The sequence below is a fragment of the Bos mutus genome, chromosome 19, assembly GCF_027580195.1.
Source record: "Bos mutus isolate GX-2022 chromosome 19, NWIPB_WYAK_1.1, whole genome shotgun sequence".
Taxonomy (NCBI): Eukaryota; Metazoa; Chordata; class Mammalia; order Artiodactyla; family Bovidae; genus Bos; species Bos mutus.
In genome coordinates this window covers 15,533,654-15,551,374 of record NC_091635.1, presented here as the reverse complement: position 1 = coordinate 15,551,374, position 17,721 = coordinate 15,533,654, and the positions used below count along the sequence as shown (strand labels likewise).

General features: G+C 45.9%; 1 protein-coding gene across 4 annotated transcripts in view; it reads left to right on the top strand.

Annotated features, from left to right (window-relative positions):
* Window positions 1-17,721, top strand: part of STX8 (syntaxin 8) — a 206,765-nt gene that overhangs the window by 146,514 nt on the left and 42,530 nt on the right. For 2 of the 4 annotated variants that reach the window (XM_070389485.1, XM_070389486.1), the window contains exon 8: window positions 7,079-7,220. The exons of the other annotated variants lie outside the window; for them this stretch is intronic. In XM_070389485.1, the coding sequence (XP_070245586.1) occupies window positions 7,079-7,220 (142 nt within the window). The remainder of the gene's footprint in view (window positions 1-7,078; window positions 7,221-17,721) is intronic. 4 annotated transcript variants of the gene reach the window in all.

Below are 17,721 nucleotides of genomic sequence, written 5' to 3'. Positions count from 1 at the left end.
TTCATTATTCTGGGTCCGTCTCCCCGCCTCGCCATTTCTAGCCGTGACCTTGTAGGAATGAGTGGAAATGAATAAACAAGTGATTCTGAAGGTGAAAAACCTTGACAAGCAAGTATTATCATATATCCCATCTCGTCCTCACGCTCTTTGCACTAGGTACGGTCAATACCGCTCAGAGTCCCCACTTGAGCGCTTAAAGCGGTGTTCTTCCCATTTCCTGATGCGGCAGTGTTGGGCCTATAGGTCTGTAAAGCCATGTTTGGCAGCTGGGTCTTTAACATCTCTTTGGTGACCACTTCCTGACAGAAAGGGTTTTAACCCTGTTTTGCACTCAGTCTTCCCATCTCTACAACATGCTGAGTGCTCTAGTGAAAAAGTCAGAAGGGTTTTGAAATGCTAATGCACAGCTGTTGACAGGTACGAATCCCCATCAGCCTGGAATGTCACACCTGTTCAAAGTAATTGCGCGTCCTTGAGGATCATCTCCTTTAAAACCCAGAAATGTGACACCAGGTTGCTTCCAGCTGAGAGAGAACACTTCCCCCAGACTTCAGCAGCAATTTTGTCTCAGTAAATTAGAAAAGAAATCTTCACAGGATTCCCCCCACCACCAGTGTTTCTGTATAGCTTTAGGCATGTGTGTCTAGGGTGTGTGTGTGTGTGTGTGTGTGTGTGTGTGTGTGTAAGACACATCAATTGGGTGCCTCCTCTCTTATGCTAAGTCACTTCAGTTGTGTTCAACTCTTTGCTACCCCATGAACTGTAGCCCGCCAGGCTCCTCTGTCCATGGGATTCTCCAGGCAAGAATACTGGAGTGGGTTGCTAGTTAATAATTTATTTTTTGAAACTCTTCAGGCACATTTAGCTCATTTACTAATATATTACTTTAAAAAATGCTTGTTGAAGGTCTCTTCTATTTTAAATATAATAAATTTCCTGTAGCAAAATAGAGAACACTAAGCACAAAAGAACCCCCCACCCATAATCAACATTAACATTTTGGGTATATCTTTCTAGTCTTTTCTCTGTGCATACGTGTAATACGTCTACATGCATGACTTTTTAAAAACCATTTGGGATGATATTTTATATGCCACACAACTTGCTTTCTGCTTCCCAGAGTCTGAAAGGTTTCTCTGTCTTTACAGAGTTCCCGAAACAATGACTCTGATGCCTGTATAACTTTTTCAAAAACTGTGTATTATTATCTTTTTACATGACTTCCTGCTTTAAGCAAGAGTAAAAATTTCTAGCATTTATATTATTATACATTATCCTATTTATATTGTAGTTATTATAAGATATCCTTGAAATTTGGGAACCACAGGAAACAAATCTCTCTCTTTTTTTTTTTTTTTTTTGGTTGCAGGCCATGTGGAATCTTAGTTTCCCAACCAGGGGTCGAACCCATGCCCAGAAATGCAGAGTCTTAATCGCTGAATCTTTAAGGAAGTCCCAGGAAACAAACTCTCATATTCATTTTCAGTGGAGAAATACCACCCTTGAGGAAGATTTGCAGGTCATTCCTTTGGGGAGTGGCAGCTGAAAGCTTTTTAAAGATATTGTGTATTTTCCCAAAGGCAGGCAAAAAATATCTCCACCTCATTCGGCAAGCACATCTTGGGTTCTGGGGGCCATACTGGGTGAAACAGGATAGTACTGTAGCCCTGGCCTCGAGGGAGCTTATGTGGCTGTTGGAGGGGTGGAGAAGACAGTAAATAGTCAACAGGCACATAGATGTCATAACTACCAGCTGTGACAGTCTAGACAGCCAGAAGGCCCTCTGGATCCAACGGCTCTGAAAAGGCATCCAGTTCTGCATTACTTGGGGCTCCCCTGGTAGCTCAGCTGGTAAAGAATCCGCCTGCAATGCAGGAGACCCAGGTTCGACTCCTGGGTTGGGAAGATCCCCTGGAAAAGAGGTAGGCTACCCACTCCAGTATTCTAGCCTGGAGAATTCCATGGACTGTATAGTCACAAAGAGTCAGACACGACTGAGCGACTTTTTCTTCTGTGTTACTTATTTTTTAATATCACTAAGATTGTCACCAGAGAGTGGCTTGGACAACACAAGCACATTTAAGTATTATAATTTATGACAGACAAATGAAATCCAATACCATTGGCTCCATTTGAATGTGTCATAAACCAGTCTCCGGTTCCTCATCCACGTGGGCTCAGTGATATATCACTGAAGATATGGAAGGAGAAGCTAGAAGAGCTAGCGGAAGACAGCTGCAATTTTTGTTCTTCCCTTCTGTGAGCCTCATCCCCCTTCAGTCGTGGAGGATGCTGGTGAAGTTAACCAAAGCCAGCACCTCGAGGTGACGATGTATAACCAGTCCTCGTTGTCCATTGGTGCTTTGGATGAAGGAAAGATGATGCAGTTTCTGATACTTAGTCACCCTCCCTGACTCCAGCCCAACCCGCATTCCAGTTCACCCTGTCCTCATTATGAAGCAGAAAAGACTGCCTAAGGCCTGGTTTATTTACCTAATAAACTGGCTGTTGTATGGCCTGGGAAATGCTAAAATTTTTCAGCCAAGAAATCCTAGTAACAAGCAAACAGAGGTCCAGCAGTCAGGTTTCTGAAGAAACAACAAAATGAAGGTCAGCTAATATGGCCATTATTCCCCTTCCTGGTGGCCATGACAGCGCCGGGGTTTATTTGAAGATCCCAGACTTCGAATCCTTGCTCGCATTGTTCACTGCCCAAGTATTTCAGGCTGTGCCAACAGCTTCAGATATTAATGTATTCGAGAGATCAGTGAATGAAGAATTCCTCTGCACTTTTTTTTCCCCCTTTTTTTTTTTTTTTTTTTTCTCCCTTTGCCATACACTTTGTTTGTAGTGTTCTTTGTCTGCCAGACGTTGCCGGGCATTTCTAATGAGGAAGCAAAGAATTGCAGAAGGAAAAAGGCAAGAGGCGGTGGTGGTGGGGGGTGCGGTGTAGGGAGAAGAAAACAGGCGAGGAAACACAGGGCGTGTTTAGCACTTCAACCGTAAGGTGACGTTTTTACAAGCTAGTCAGGTGCACGGGACACGCTGGGGACCAGAGTCCAGGATGCTGGTGCAGAGAATACAGTTCTGGGAACAGCCAACTCATTGCTTAGCTTCTCGCCACAATAAACGCACTTTTATTTTTGAGCACCATTTTCCCTGCAGGACAGCCGGCCTCGATGCTGCTCTAAGTGTTCATCTCAGCTTGCATGATTGCAGCCACCTCACTAACCCACCCCGGGCGGCCGCTACAAGGGGGGAAAAAATCACAGCATTTCCTACTCCTGGTAACCTACTGCTGCAGGATAATTGGTGGCTGTTTGTGAAGAACTTTATCACTGCAAAACCCAGAAAGGTCTGTCTGAGAGCTGGTTGCTGGGGCTAGGCAAAGTGGGGAGGGCTCTGAAAATCACATTTCTGCAAAGGCAATGAGCTAGTAATTAATTTTTTAGCATCACTCGATCCTCGGACTCGTCCTTCCGTGCTGTACGCACAGGGGGCTGGTTTTGCAGACTGTCCTTTGATACCACATGGAAATGTTAATGAGACGAAACCAGCTAAAGGGCTCTTTAGACAGCAGTGCTCCGGGGAAGGCCGAATGAAACGCAGACCCTCCGAGGGCTTCTCCTCCGCACAAGAAGTCCCTTTGTTTCTCGTCTTATAAACCAGAGGCATGTCTGAAATTGCAGGGAAAGTGAGAGGGGCCGGAGAGTGGGCGCCTGGGGCTCGGCTTTCTATGTTTTTTAAAAAGGGGAGGGGGAAACGATTCTCTGGTTATTCGTGGCTGAGTTTGGTAGGCAAGCGCAGGGTGTTTTTGAAGTTCCGAAGGAAGGTTCTCTGAAGATGCGAGCGGGATCTGTCTTTCACTTGGACTTAATTAAGAAACTTGCTGGCTTTGTCTGTAGGGGGCCCATTACGTGCAAGCTGCAGCCCCCTCTGAATAGGGGCTCAGCCTGGAAAGTGTATACATTCTGCACCGCCTTTGTGTCGTGTTGCCAAACTGGAGGCAGAGGCAAGTGGGGACGGGGCTCTGCCAGAGGCCATCCCGTGCTGCCCCAGCGCCAAACAGAGCCACCGCCAGTGCACGGGTGTCCCTTGGGGGCCTGGACCGAGTGGGACTTTTACAAGATGAATCTCGTAGGTATACAGGTGGTCGGGAGTCGGAGTCCTGCTTTTGCGCCCCGATCACTGGCTGGAGAATGGACCCAGGAGGCACTCAGAGTCCTGGGAACGAGCGTTTGGTCTCTAAACCCGGGGTGGCGGGAGCCCAGCTTCGGGTGCCGTCTCCCCCCGAACTTGCTTCTCCCTCGCCACCCCCACCCCCACCCCCGGAAGCCCAGGGAGAAAGTTTGCCTGGCCACTGTTCTTGTAACCTTGAGAATAATTTCCCCCTGGTGGGCTACTGTGGCCTACCCTATTTAGAACAAAGTTGCTGAATGCTGGAGGATAAAGAACAGTGGGAAGGCTGTGAGCAGTGGTTAATCAGCTAATTCGCATTTCAAAAGACACTAATAAGAGGTGATCAATTCAAATAAAGCCCCGGGTATGAGTACTTTCCTCACCCTGCAAAGCCTGCCGAGCGGGGCTCTCAGCCCCTCCTGCTTCTCTCCCCCTGCCCAGCTCCTCCCTTCCCCTTTGATGCTGTCGGGACCTCCCAGGGTACCTGCGCCTCCCAGGGTACCGAGCCCAGCAGACCTTCACCTTCTTCCAGGCTGAGACCAGCTGCTCCCAGTAGCACTGGCCCTGGCCCTTGTTTGCCTGGACTCTCTGTTCCCCTACTCCACCCACCCCCGCACCTGTTCGGCTTGACGAATGAGTGCCAATCTTTTCTCTCCCAAATGTGTGGTAACTGTCTCTATCTCTCCAGCTCTGGGACATCCAACAGCCTCCAGTCACCTCTGTCCATTCATTGGCTTGGCTGTGACCAGAGGGACCCTCCTTGTTAGTCTGGCATTAAGTGTCCTGCCCCTGGGACCCCCTTTGTGATGGCCTGAGTGGTCTGATGGGCCTCGAAGTGGCCCCACGACATCTCTGTCCCTGCCACCCCTCTGCCCCCGCTCCACGCCTGCTGCCCACACAGAGTCGGGTGGGCTGCGTCTGAGCTTTTCCAGCAGGACTCCTCGTAATTGGGTCTTCCTGCAGTTCCAGGCTAATGGGCCTGTCCTGGAACTAGTGTCACTCACGCAGCGGCTGGAAAATCACCCCGCCAGCCAAGTGGCACTGTAGAAATAAAGCCGTAAATGCCAGCAATCAAGTGATTTTGTTCCAGCCAGGAGTTCAGTTCAAGTGTTGGGAAATGAGCTTGTCAGAGCTTTCTTTCCGCCTCCTCTCCCAACCCTTGGCAAAAAGTAAAATATTGTCACCATTGATAGAACACGCCTATAAAAGGGAGTGGGGTGAGGGCGGAGTCCTGGAGCATCCTTGACCCGGATGCAGAAGCCACACCACTGTGTTCAATGCATCTGGCTTTTTCTGCGGCCCTGATGTATGTGAAGCGTCTTTTGAGTGTGGTCCTTGGTGTTCAGAATCCCAGAGCACTTTAGCCCCACTGTGTCCCAGAACTCCATCAGGAACCCCACTGCCAGCTTAATTACATACTCCGAATGAAAGACATCTCATCTTCTGGCTGCGAGCAACATGGAATGTCCCTGAACTCCATTCCTGACAACCTGACGACAGTTGGGGATGTCCTCGAAAGCCCCAAGCTGACCGCTGACCTGGAGGGGAGAGGAGATGGCCAGTCTTCAGGTCTGTCACCCACGATAACGGCCTTCTGCTTAGTGTACCCTCTGGCTATCGGAAGCATCTTTATCTGCATCTTATTTTGACCCTGAATCATTCTGGAAGGAGTCCCACTTTCAGAAGGAGTGTGGGCCACGCGACCTGCCAGGTCCACTTCCACGTGGGCAGGCACCAGCGCTCCAGTCGCCACCCGAGGCTCGGGGCCCAACAGGCTCTCCCTCGGGACGCAGGGCTTCTTTGCTGCCTGTCAGCTGAAGGAGAATCAGGCTCCGTAACACAGTCCAGCTTTATATCAGAACAAGCTCTTGGCTATGAACAGAAAGCATCCCTGATTACTGAAGTACAGAAGAGAGGTGTTAGAAGGATACTGAGTGGTTTGAAAAATCACTCATGGAGAAGGCTGGAGAATCAAACTAAACCACAGGCGGCTGGATCATCCCCACAACCCCATCACAGAACCATCTCGTACAACTTCTCATTGCCATGATTACTGGATGCTCCCCGGGCCTGCCATCCGCTAACCCCACCGGTGCTGACCAGCAGAGGCTGTAGCCAGGAGAGGGCTGCCTCTGGTGTCCCTAGAGAACCACTGTTGTCTGGCTGTGTACTGGTGCTTGTGGGGAGGCAGGGGGTTGCCAGTGTTTGGCCCTTTTAGTCTTGCCTCCTACTAAGACTCATATAGCTAAGAATTCCTCCCTTGTTAAAGAAAAAAAAAAAGGGTTCAGATGCTGAGCAGCTGAGAAACTAGTGTCCACTTCAGACTTGCAGCTTACATGGGAAAAATGCATTCGTTGCGTCCGATTCTTTTGCAACCCCATAGATAGAGAAACCTGGCGGGCGACAGCCATGGACTATAGCCAGCTAGGCTTCTCTACGGGAATGGGTAGCCATTCCCTTCTCCAGGGGATCTTCCTGACCCAGGGATCAGACCCCAGTCTCCTGCCTTGCAGGCAGATTCTTTACCATCTGAGCCACCAGGGAAGCCCACATGAGAGTTACTTGCCAAAGATGGACGTCTTCTCCAAGACTCATCTCATTGAGCCACGGAGCTTTACCCAAGACGAACTATGTAATTTGTGAGGTCCAGTGAGAGATGAAAATGCAGGGCCCCTTGTTTAGAAATTATTAAGACTATCATGATGGTGACAGCATAGGACTTCTAAGCATGGGACCCTGTGTCACTACTCAGGTGGCTTTTCTGGAACAGGATCATGGGCTTATAGTTGAGTCTTGGGGCCCTTGTCAGGTCTTGTAAGTAGATTCTGGTAGGTCAGTGTTATTTCACTGTTTCCTGCCCACAACTTGAGGTGTGATTATGATTTCCCCCATTTTACAGATAGGGCAGATGGGGCTGGAGAACAGTGGAGCTGTGTATTCCAAGCTACATCTTCTGACCCTGAAGTTCCCCTCTGTCTACACCATGTCACACCACGTACCAGGAGCTTACAGAGAAAGAGCTGTGTGATGCTCCCTGGAAGGTACGCTTTTGGAGCATCGTCTCCAGAATTGTTAATGTTGTGGGAAAAAGACTCTACCTGCAATGCGTGAGACCTGAGTTCAATCCCTGGGTTGGGAAGATCCCCTGGAGGAGGGCATGGCAACCCACTCCAGTATTCTTGCCTGGAAAATCCCCATGGACAGAAGAGCCTGGTGGGCTACAGTCCATGGGGCTCACAAAGAGTCGGACATGACTGAGCAACTTAGCACAAAAGTATGGATGTGTGTGTGTGAGATTGATGCCCTAGGACCTTGAGCAAGTCATTTACTCAACTTCCCAGGGCTTCAGTTTTCACATCTATGAAATCCTTGGCCTTCTGTCATAAGATAGGGTTGATGCCTCTCTGCCCTGCTCACCCGGCAGGCACATCTCATTCTTGGTATCAGTGCACACTCTGGGGCCCACATGCATTCCCTCTCTTCCAGCTCTCCTTCTGCCACTTGCTCTGGCCTTCGGTGTCCCCCTGGGGTTCAACCCCTTGAATGTCCAGCTTGCGCTGCCTGCCAGCTTCTACCCATACCACCCCAAGACTCCTTCTGTCCACAAGATGTTCCGTATGGGCTTCCTGTGTTCACAGTCCTAATGACCAGGGTATCTTCCTGCTTCCTCTGCCTTCTCCTTTCTCTCCTGTGCTTTTGTGTGTGTCCTTTCCCCCTCCTGGTTCCCAGAGAGCCCACCTCGGGCGATGTCTTCTGCAGAGCCGGGTCTATTAATCTCACCTGGCTTATTGATGTCTCTGGACTGTCTGATGTCTCTCGACTGTCTCTCTCTCCTTTTCTGTTTTTTTTTCCTACCCTTTTCTCAATTCTCTTGACACTATATGACATTAAGGCTTTTTTAAAAATAAAATTTATTGTATTTATAAAATACAAGATTATTTGACGTATTTTTAATTTAAAAATCATAGCTCTCAAAATATAGCTTTCTTTAAAAAGCTATTATTATGAATTTGTTTTTATTGCTATGGTAGTCTTTGACTGATTACTTTTTCCCCTTCAAGATTTTTTTTTTTTTTTTTCATTTTAAACCCAGGGAAGGAGAAATTTCCAAAGGTTATTAGTTCATTAGCTGTTAGAAGGAATAATTGATCTGTCAACTCAAAGGATTTATAAGGATTTGGCTCACAGGATTCATGAAAGCAGTGGCATACGTTTAAGTTCTACCTCAAAAGAAAACATTTCAGAAGGGGCTTCCCTTACTTTCCTGGAGATAAAAATTAGCATCTCTGTAGTGATGAAAGGCCCCTGATTTTTTTTTTTAAGAGCCTCTCTATCTTAAGGCGGCATGTGCACCTATACCTGAGATAATTGGATGTGTATTTCAACCTAAAGGATGGATTATAAATAAATAAATATTATAAAGTTTTGAGTTTCTTCTACTGTTGTTGTGTTTTTTTTTACCCCCTATTAAAGGAATGGAACACAACTAACATTTCTTCAACCTCAAATGGGGTTTGCTTTTTTTTTTTTTCTTTAAGCAAATGCACCCAAATTGGGTTTGGTTCACAAAGGAGAGCCTGACTGCAGAGCTAACAGACCCATCATTAGCCACCCCTGCCCTCTCAAATGGCCTGTCCATTCCCCTGCTCACAATATGGGCGAAGGCCGTAAACAAGGGATCCCAGAGCGCTCCGGACAAGAAACATACAATGGAGTGGGATAAATTTCTTTAGCATAAATAGCAGTCTCCAAGGGTGACTGGTGTGAATGGATTCCCGCTGTGAGGGTCTCTGTGCCTACAGAGGAGATCTGTGGCTTTAAGAGCTATGGTCCCACCCCCTGGGCTGTGGAAGTGCTCAGTCTCCCCCCGCTGGGCTCGGTCCGAAGGCCCCCTGTGGGCCTCCTCTTTCCTTTCAAGCTGTGAGTCCTAAGGAACTCCGTGACAGCTCCTCTTTCATTCTGCTCTGCAAATCCTTGAGCTGTTCCTAGTGCTTTCAAAAGGGAAATATAGGACATTTTACTTATTCTGTCCGGCAGGAGCATTGGAAGCCTGGTAAGACCCAGGATTATTCCAGCAGCGAGCCTGGCGGAGATCTTCCTCTTTGTGATGACTCGAAATTCCCTAAGGTGACCACTAACCCAGTTTATATCTCCTACCTCCGTTACACCATGCCCTGTGGGCTGCCATCTGTCTGAAGACGTGCTTCCTGCTGGCCAGTGTCTGGATCCCCAGACAGGAACTGTACCAGTAGAATTAGGTGCATCCAGGGGTACATGTCAAGGGTTAATTTCTTCGCAGCCATGAGCCAAAATATTCAGGTTCTAGAGTAAACCATAACTTTAGAAGAATTAAACAGTGCACGTTCACTTTTCAAAACCAAACAGTGCCCTGACTCATCCATCCCGATCACGATCCCAAGAGTCAATCACTTTGAACCGTTTTTGCTTGTCCTTCTTCAAGTGATTCCTTGCGTATTAACACATCATTTTTTATTTCTAAACTGTAGACATTACCTATTGACTTCCTGGTCTGATACATAGGGTTTCACTCACTGGGTACTCAGCCTCGTTGTTTCTAAGATCCTGGTTTTATTCCTCTGTGTATTATTATTGTCACTTTCAGTAACACTTAAATCTCTACTTCCAGCTCCATGGGTGGTACACAGTATATTTGCCTCACGTTTTTTCCCAACCTCTTCTCATCTCACAGCCCTTCACTTCTGTCAGATGTTGATAATTTGCATTCTATTTTGACCACGATTAAGATTTCTAAACTGTGGTTGTTTCCAAGTTAATAGCCGATAAATAGCTTTCAGGTTACTTTATCTGTGTGAATGCTGTGCACTGAAAAACCAAGACGTGCACTGTGGTTGATTATATTTCCATCTGTGTAATTCCTAACTCATAATCCCTGTGTTAGTCAAAGGAGAATGTTGAGATCTATTCTTTTTTTAAATTCTATCGTTGGTTTAAAACCATGCCACATTTTGGTTTGCTAGAATTTTTTTCAGATTTCTTTTTGTTGTTGTTATTTTTTAACTTCTTCTGATTGTTTTTTTCTTTTTCTTGTTGTGAGAAGAAGCTTGTCTTTTTCACCACACCTGATATCTTTTGAATCCATTTCATTCTTCTAGAAGCCCATGAACTTCCTGTTTTAATTTGCTTATTCTAAATTACTTATTACTAATGCCATACAAAACTTACCCTGCCCTTTATATTTCTTGGATATTCTGATTGCCTTCGATTTTCCATATATTCATTCCCTTTATTTGTCTTGAAGTTTTTCTAAACTGAATCTCCCTTTTTTCCTGGAAACCTACATCCTCAAGCCCTCAGGCATTCTGTTCCAATCTGAGTGGGATTATGGCTCTGTAAACAGTATTTATTTGCCAAATCAAGTGATATGCCACTGCTCTATTTTCTATCACTTCCCCACCGCCCCCCCTCCCCCCAGATAACTGGTTTTCCCTTTTTTCTTCTGTTCACTTTTCCATGCTCTTGTGGATAATTCTTTCCAATATATCAACATGTCTTTAAAATGCCTCACAATGCTAATTTCTCTGTGGGAAAGTTCATCAGATAATCTCAGTGTTTTTATTTATCTTTTGGTTTGTTTGTTGTTTGCTTTTCGTTTATTGGTTTTCCTAGTAGTTTTCGTTCTAAATGCCTCTTCTTCTTTAAGCGAGGTTATTTTGGGTCCCCACCCCCCACCTCGGGTTTTTGGACTGTTCGTCGCCGTGGTATTTCTATTTGTTGTTGTTCTACGTGCTTATACTATTTCTCTGATCTCTCTTTCTCTAAAGTTTTAGTCCTTATTTTGCTGAACCACACCCTTTCTAAGAAAAGGGGCAAGAATGGTATGCCTTATGAATTCCCACACGTAAAAACGCTTTATTCCATCTTCATGCTCCGTTGGTGGCTGGTCTGAGTATGGAGTTGTGAATTATAAATTACTTCAGGTTTTGCTTTAATATCTAGTATGCTGATGACAAGTCCACCCAGACTGATTCTTGTTCTTTTGTTTGTGACCTGTTTTTATTTATCATTGACATACTGTTTGTTTATTATTCGGGAAGCTTTTAGAATCTTTTAGTGTTGCTGTCAGAACAACAGAACAATGCATCTGGTTGTGGGTCTTTTCATTTGTAGAAGCTCTTATTCTTGATTGTTCTTTATTTGTTGGATTCTGTTCTTGTTTTTATAGATGCAATATTTTCCCCAAGTCTCTTCAAGAATACTAGAGTCTTTTATCATGTTGTGTTTTATTTTTCAGTTCTCTTCTTCTATCAGAATTATCTCTGTATCCTCTATGGTCAGTTTTTCTATTTGTTTACTGATGCTTTCTTAGTCATGATATGGACTTTGCTTAACTGCTTTGATGAATCCTCAGGATGAGTTTGTACACACGAACCTGGAAGTAGAAAGGCTGTGGGAGCTCTGTGTATACAGATGGATCCGGTTGACTAATAGGCCTCATTGCCAGGTTGCGGAGGACCCCCTTCCCACCCCTCACAATATGCCACAGGCGGAGGACTCAGCTGTAGGACAGCAGCACCCACACTGGTAGCTCTGGTGCCCCAGGGAGCTTTTGCACAATTTCCTTAGGGAAAGCACTCCTCGTTTTACATAGGTGTCAACACTTGGTTTTGCTACTTAGTAGGTGGGAAGGTTCATATAAAGATCTTCAGTGAGTCCTGTGTTCAGTTCCATTTCTCTCATTCTCTTGCTTGGTATCTCTCAGTCTGGAGCCTCCCAGGAACCGTGCTTGTTACTGTTAGCAAGTTGGCACTCTCTTCAGTGGTTTCTCAGCCACTGCTTCCTCCTCACTTTGCATAGTCAGCCCTTCCACATTTGTCTTCTGTCCTCTAGAAATCTGGGAAAGCTCTCTTTCACCAGTGCTTCCTCCCCAGTTCTGTTCATTGTGGTGGAGCTGTGCCTCCTCTTCTATGCCTCTCTGTTTTTTCTCCTCTTGAACAGTTTCTTTCAGAGCAAATCTGATCTTGTGTCTGTTACTGCTATTCATCTGCCCAAATACTCACACAGAGATCTTAGTAGGGAGATGTCCTTAGTAAGCTAAAGTTCAGGGCCCGTCCATGCCTGGGATTTAGGCCAGCAAGTATTCTTTGAGTGTATACTATAGTAGGGATTATGGGATGCATAAAGATGTAAATGATACATTCCCAATCTCTCAATCTAGTGGGAGGCCCATAGCTTAGGTAGAGCCAGGCCCAGAATTATGGGCATTTTTAGACGTTTTGTGTTTTGGTTGGAAGGAACCTCAAAGGCTTGCCAGGAACAAACCTGGCAATACTTCTCCAGGAATTGATACAGTGAGAAGCCACGTGACAGCTCATTCATTCTTCATAGATTTTAGGATTGTAAGGAACTGTACTAGAAGTTCATCAGATGCATACCCTGCCTCAAGGGGAAGTAGGACATGAAGGAGATAAGACACGTATCTAAGTATCTCTTCAATAAAAGGCAAAATGAGATAAAAGGTATAAGAGGAATACAGGTAAAATGTTACAGGAATTTAAAGAGTGAAGAGGTGACTTCATGCAAGCGTGCACGTGGAATAAAGGAAATTAAAACAGACTCGTTGAAAGACAGCAGACTTAGACAACCTAGATGAAGGGGAGGAGAGGGCATTACTCAGATGAGTCCAGGGTACAAGGAGAAATTTGTCTCGACTGGAGCCAGAATTTCCAAGATGCTCATTGTGTGTCATCATGAAGTGATACTCCTGCCTTAGAACGTTGCTTCATAATTGAATAGGTTTTCTCTGACCACTCGTTGCTCAGTCGAGGGTCTTTATTCTTCCACCAATTTTTATATCTCAGAACCACAAAAATATAGCTCCTCCATTCCTGCCCTCCTGTTATTCCACCCAGGGAAGCCCATGCCACATGAAGTCAGCTTCTCCTTTCCAGCCTCCTCTGGCAGATAGTTTCTGGTTTTCTTTTTTAAGATTTTTTCAGTGTGGTCCATTTTTAAGTCTTTATTGAATTTGTTACAATATTGCTTCTCTGTTTTATGGCTTGGGTTTTTTTTTTTTTTTTTTTGGCTTGTGGGATCCAAGCTCCCCGACCAGGGATCGAACTTGTGCCCCCTGCATTGAAAGACAAAGTCTTCACCGTGATACCACCAGGGAAATCCCAGGCAAAGAGTTTTGATCGACTCCCTCACCACCCACTTTAGCCCCCTCCTAACTCTCCTCCCTGAATTACAGAGGTTGGAAAGTTACGAGGTACATTTCTCAGACTCCTTGCCACTGAGATTCCACATCTTTCCTGGCTTCCACCTTAAAGATGTGAAAATAGCAGTGACCACCGTGAGGTGTCAGCGAAACCCTAAGAGACCGGGTCTTCTGGTGGGCATGGGCTTGGGAACGTTCGGCTGTTGACGAGGAGCCCAGCTGAGATCGGAGGGCCAGTTCTTGTCCTGTGTGTCACATGACTGGCTGCTGCAGCGGTGGTGCCCACCTGTCACCTCGTGTGTTCGGCCCTCTTGGTCCCAGTTATGTATCCTCCAGATCTGGTTTTCGGCTTGTGCTGAAGATCTGGTGCTTTTTTTTTTTTAAGCCCCCTTTGCCCAACCTAGCTAGAGTGTTGTCATCAGCAACTAAAACCCCATTGATATGATCTGTCTTGACCTTCCAGCCACCCACCATTGCTCCTTGAGGATTTGGGTGCTCAATCCCCAGTTCTCTCTTACTCTGCTTCCTGCCATCCTGCAGTGGGATGACCCATCCACCGTTCTAGCTTCAGCCTTTCTCCGTCTCCATGGCTACAGCCTGGTGTCTGTATATCCGGAGTGGAATCACCTGTAAAAGTTTCTCTGCCTCCTCTCATCCCTCTTCCCCACTCCACTCAGAGCGCCCTTCAGCCTCACCATCCCTCTCCTCTGACATGTCAGTGAAGCTTCCTTTCCCTGGAAGCCCCGACCGAACGAGTATTCATCTCAGCCACACTCCTGCCAGCACTCAAGTGTCCCACCCTTTGGACCTACCTGTCCATTTGTTGCGGAGAAGTCAATGGCACCCCATTCTAGTACTCCTGCCTGGAAAATCCCATGGATGGAGGAGCCTGGAGGGCTGCAGTCCATGGGGTCTCCGAGGGTTGGACATGACTGAGCAACTTCACTTTCACTTTTCACTTTCATGCATTGGAGAAGGAAATGGCAACGCACTCCAGTGTTCTTGCTTGGAGAATCCCAGGGACGGGGAGCCTGGTGGGCTGCTGTCTATGGGGTCGCACAGAGTCGGACACGACTGAAGCGACTTAGCAGCAGCAGCAGCAGTGCATTTGTTGTCTCTTACGATAACCTTGAAAATGTTCCAGGCTGGTATAGGCTCCCATCACATACTTATTACTAAGGATATCATATGAGTTAATGCTTAGAAAGTTTGTACTATGTTCCTGGTGCTGTTCCAAGCACTTGATTAGTAGTCCAAGGAGATGGGAACATTTAATGTCCACGTTGTACAGATGAAGAAACTGAAGCACAGAAAGGTTGAATGATTTGCCCAAGGCCACACAGCTAGTCAGTGGCTGAGCTGGGATTCAAACCATACCCTACCTGCATTCCCTTAGTCTGTTTTAAAGGATGCCAAGATACCTGTGCATCTTTATGTGGATATTAAGAACATTTTTTCTTTGTAACCATAAAATGTGATGAGTATCTCAATGCTAATACCACAACTTGTGGTTTCTAAAAGCTACATCCCATTAATGTATCTGCCAGCCTTCTTTTTTTTTTTTTATGAAAAAACATCTTTTTAATCTCCCATGTTATTTCCTCACTGTGCATTTCAAATCTCAATTCTGTTGTGAAATCTGGTGTCATACTATCACAGATAAAACTTTGGGGCAGCTGTTGCATAGCTAGGGTAATGGATGTCCCATGCTACCTCCTGAGTCCTCTTCTTTCAGTAGCAATCCTGTTACCCCCAGTAGTGCATTCTCTTCTAAAGAAAGTCTGCCAACTAGGAAAGGATGTCAATTAGTACTTCCTTCCTCTACTGTCTTCCAAGATAAGTCTAGTGCAGTAGGATCATTTTTTGGCTTCAAAACTCAGACCATGGAGACTTGAACGCCAGCTCAAGCATTAAGACCTGGGACAGGAGACAATCTCTCTAAGCTCCAGGGATTCCGTCTATAAAAGTGAGGGTAGCCCTGTTGTAAATTGCATGTGAACAGATCGCCAGGGCATACTACCCTCTCCCGCCCCACCTCCCCCATCCAGACTTAATCCCAGCACACTACACTACCCTTTCCTCCCCAAACAAGCACATCACCCATCACCACGCCCATAACAGCTCCAAAAATTTTAATAAAGAATTTATAGAAGGTTTCACACTGAGACAGGTTACAATGTAATTTGTACAAAGCAGATCTTCCCTCTAAATTAAATTTTTTTTTAAAAAGCGCTGCTTTGTCATCCGCTACTGTTTCCCCAGAAGCACCCTCGGGCTTCGTGGTCAGCCTCCTGGCCCATCCTGGCCCAGGCAGAATCTCTGCAGGTCCTCTGCCCTCTCAGACAGGTGTCGGGAAGCCTAAATTCCTGGGAGTCAAAGAGTATTCATTTAAAAGAGAAGCAGCAGCAGTATTTCACCCTGTTCAATTATTCCATGCAAAGCTTGACTTAGAGAGTTCATGGTTCCCTGACTTGTTTCCAAGAGTGAAGATGAGCGAGCGCTCCGCTCTGGTTTGGAATGCCTCCGGTCGCCGCTGCGCTCCTCAAAGGGAAATGTCATGCCTGTTTATGCCGGCTGTTCACAGTTCAGTTACTGGAAGCAGAAAGTCAGCACTGATACTAACAGCCTCCACCGCCAAGTTCTCTTATTTAGATTTCGGTTATCAGAGCTCCCGGTAGGCTTGTCATTGGGTTGGTTTCTCCCTCCTGCCAGAGAAACAAGGGTTTGTTTTCTGCCTCCAGATCACTTGCATTTATTTCCATTCCTTTCCTGGACTTTTTTTTTTTTTCTCTCTCTCTGAAACATCATTTCAGGCTTTTCGTCAATTTGACTAATAATAGTCAACTTGATTATTGACTAGTGTGTGCTACAAGGAATACTTCCAACAGGGAAGATGTATTTTGTTGCAATAGGCTTGAACACGGCTATTGGTGGCTATTAATCACATAACTTCTATCTGCATGGAGTTTATGGGCTTCCCAGATGGCACAGTGGTAAAGAATCAGCCTGCCAAATGCAGGGGACACAGAGATGTGGGTTCAGTCCTTGGGTAGGGAAGATCCCCTGGAGTAGGAAATGGCAACCCGCTCCAATATTCTCACCTGGAAAATTCCACGAACAGAGGAGGCTGGTGGGCTGCAGTCCATGGGGTCGCAGAGAGTCAGATATGACTGAACACACACAGCACATACAGAGTTTATGGAGTTAATGCAAGGAGGTTAGGGAAGCCCCATGTTTTCCTAGAGTAATCATTTTATTGGCATCAGTGTCTGTACCTCTACTATTTGAGAACATTTTTTAAATCTTAAAGTCTGATAACCTGTCCCCCTCCCCCTTTCCTTTCATTTGCTCCCTACAGGGTGAACCTCACCCATCAGAACTAAAGAACTGTTTGGAAAGTTAAATGAAAATTCATCAGAGTCCTAGTATTTATTGCTTCCCGAGAAGGTTCTTCATTGTAGATCATCCAGGATCCAGTAATGAATGTGTACTGTCAGGGGCCAGGGATTTTGGGGGATGAATTTCCCAGGGTTTAATCATTTCATAAGGCCTCTGAGTGTGACTTTTTCCCCAATAATCTACTTATCTCAGTAATTTACCCCTCCTACTGCCTTGCAAGGAAAATGAGTCTCCCAGGTTGTTTGCATGATAAGTAGCTGGGAATTGTGCGAGCCTTTCAACAAGCAGCCCTGAGTTAATTGTAGCAGCCTGAGCTAATGGTTTCCCATGTTAGTTGGCAGGTTAAGTGAAGAAGAGGGCTTGAAAACACCCTTTATCACAAGTACCACGAATTTGAAAGGCTGCAATCTTAAAAAATGTTTGCTTCGTGGAAGATGTTTTTCCCTTGCAGCATAAATGGGTGAGAAAAATGTCCTTCCAAAGATAGGACTAGCAGTTTTGCAAATAGCTCTGGATGTGGGCTCCCTGGAGGGGCTGGGAGGTTTTTGTTTTTGTTTCTCCAGTGGATCATGCTAATTTACCCCCACCTTCTCTTCTTTTTTCAGTCAAGTCAGAAATTGAAGAATAACCTTGTTCATTGCAAGAAAAATCACTGAAAAAAAAAATACACTTCCTAATACTTTCTGGTTGTACTTTTTTAGGTATATTTCACATGTATCCTTGACATTGTGAGTACAGTCACACACCATCCAGCAAGGACAAAATGGATTTTCTATGCAGGAAAAAAGTTAGAATACAGTTTGCTTTGAGAGGAGGGGGCCAGGGGAGATTCTGCTGGGTATCCTCTGAAGGCAGAGGGGGCTGCATGCCCTTGTCGACTGAAGAGAGGCCCTGGAAGAGGGAAGAACCAGAAACTCCTGCCCTGCTTGGTCAGCACCCTCCCATCC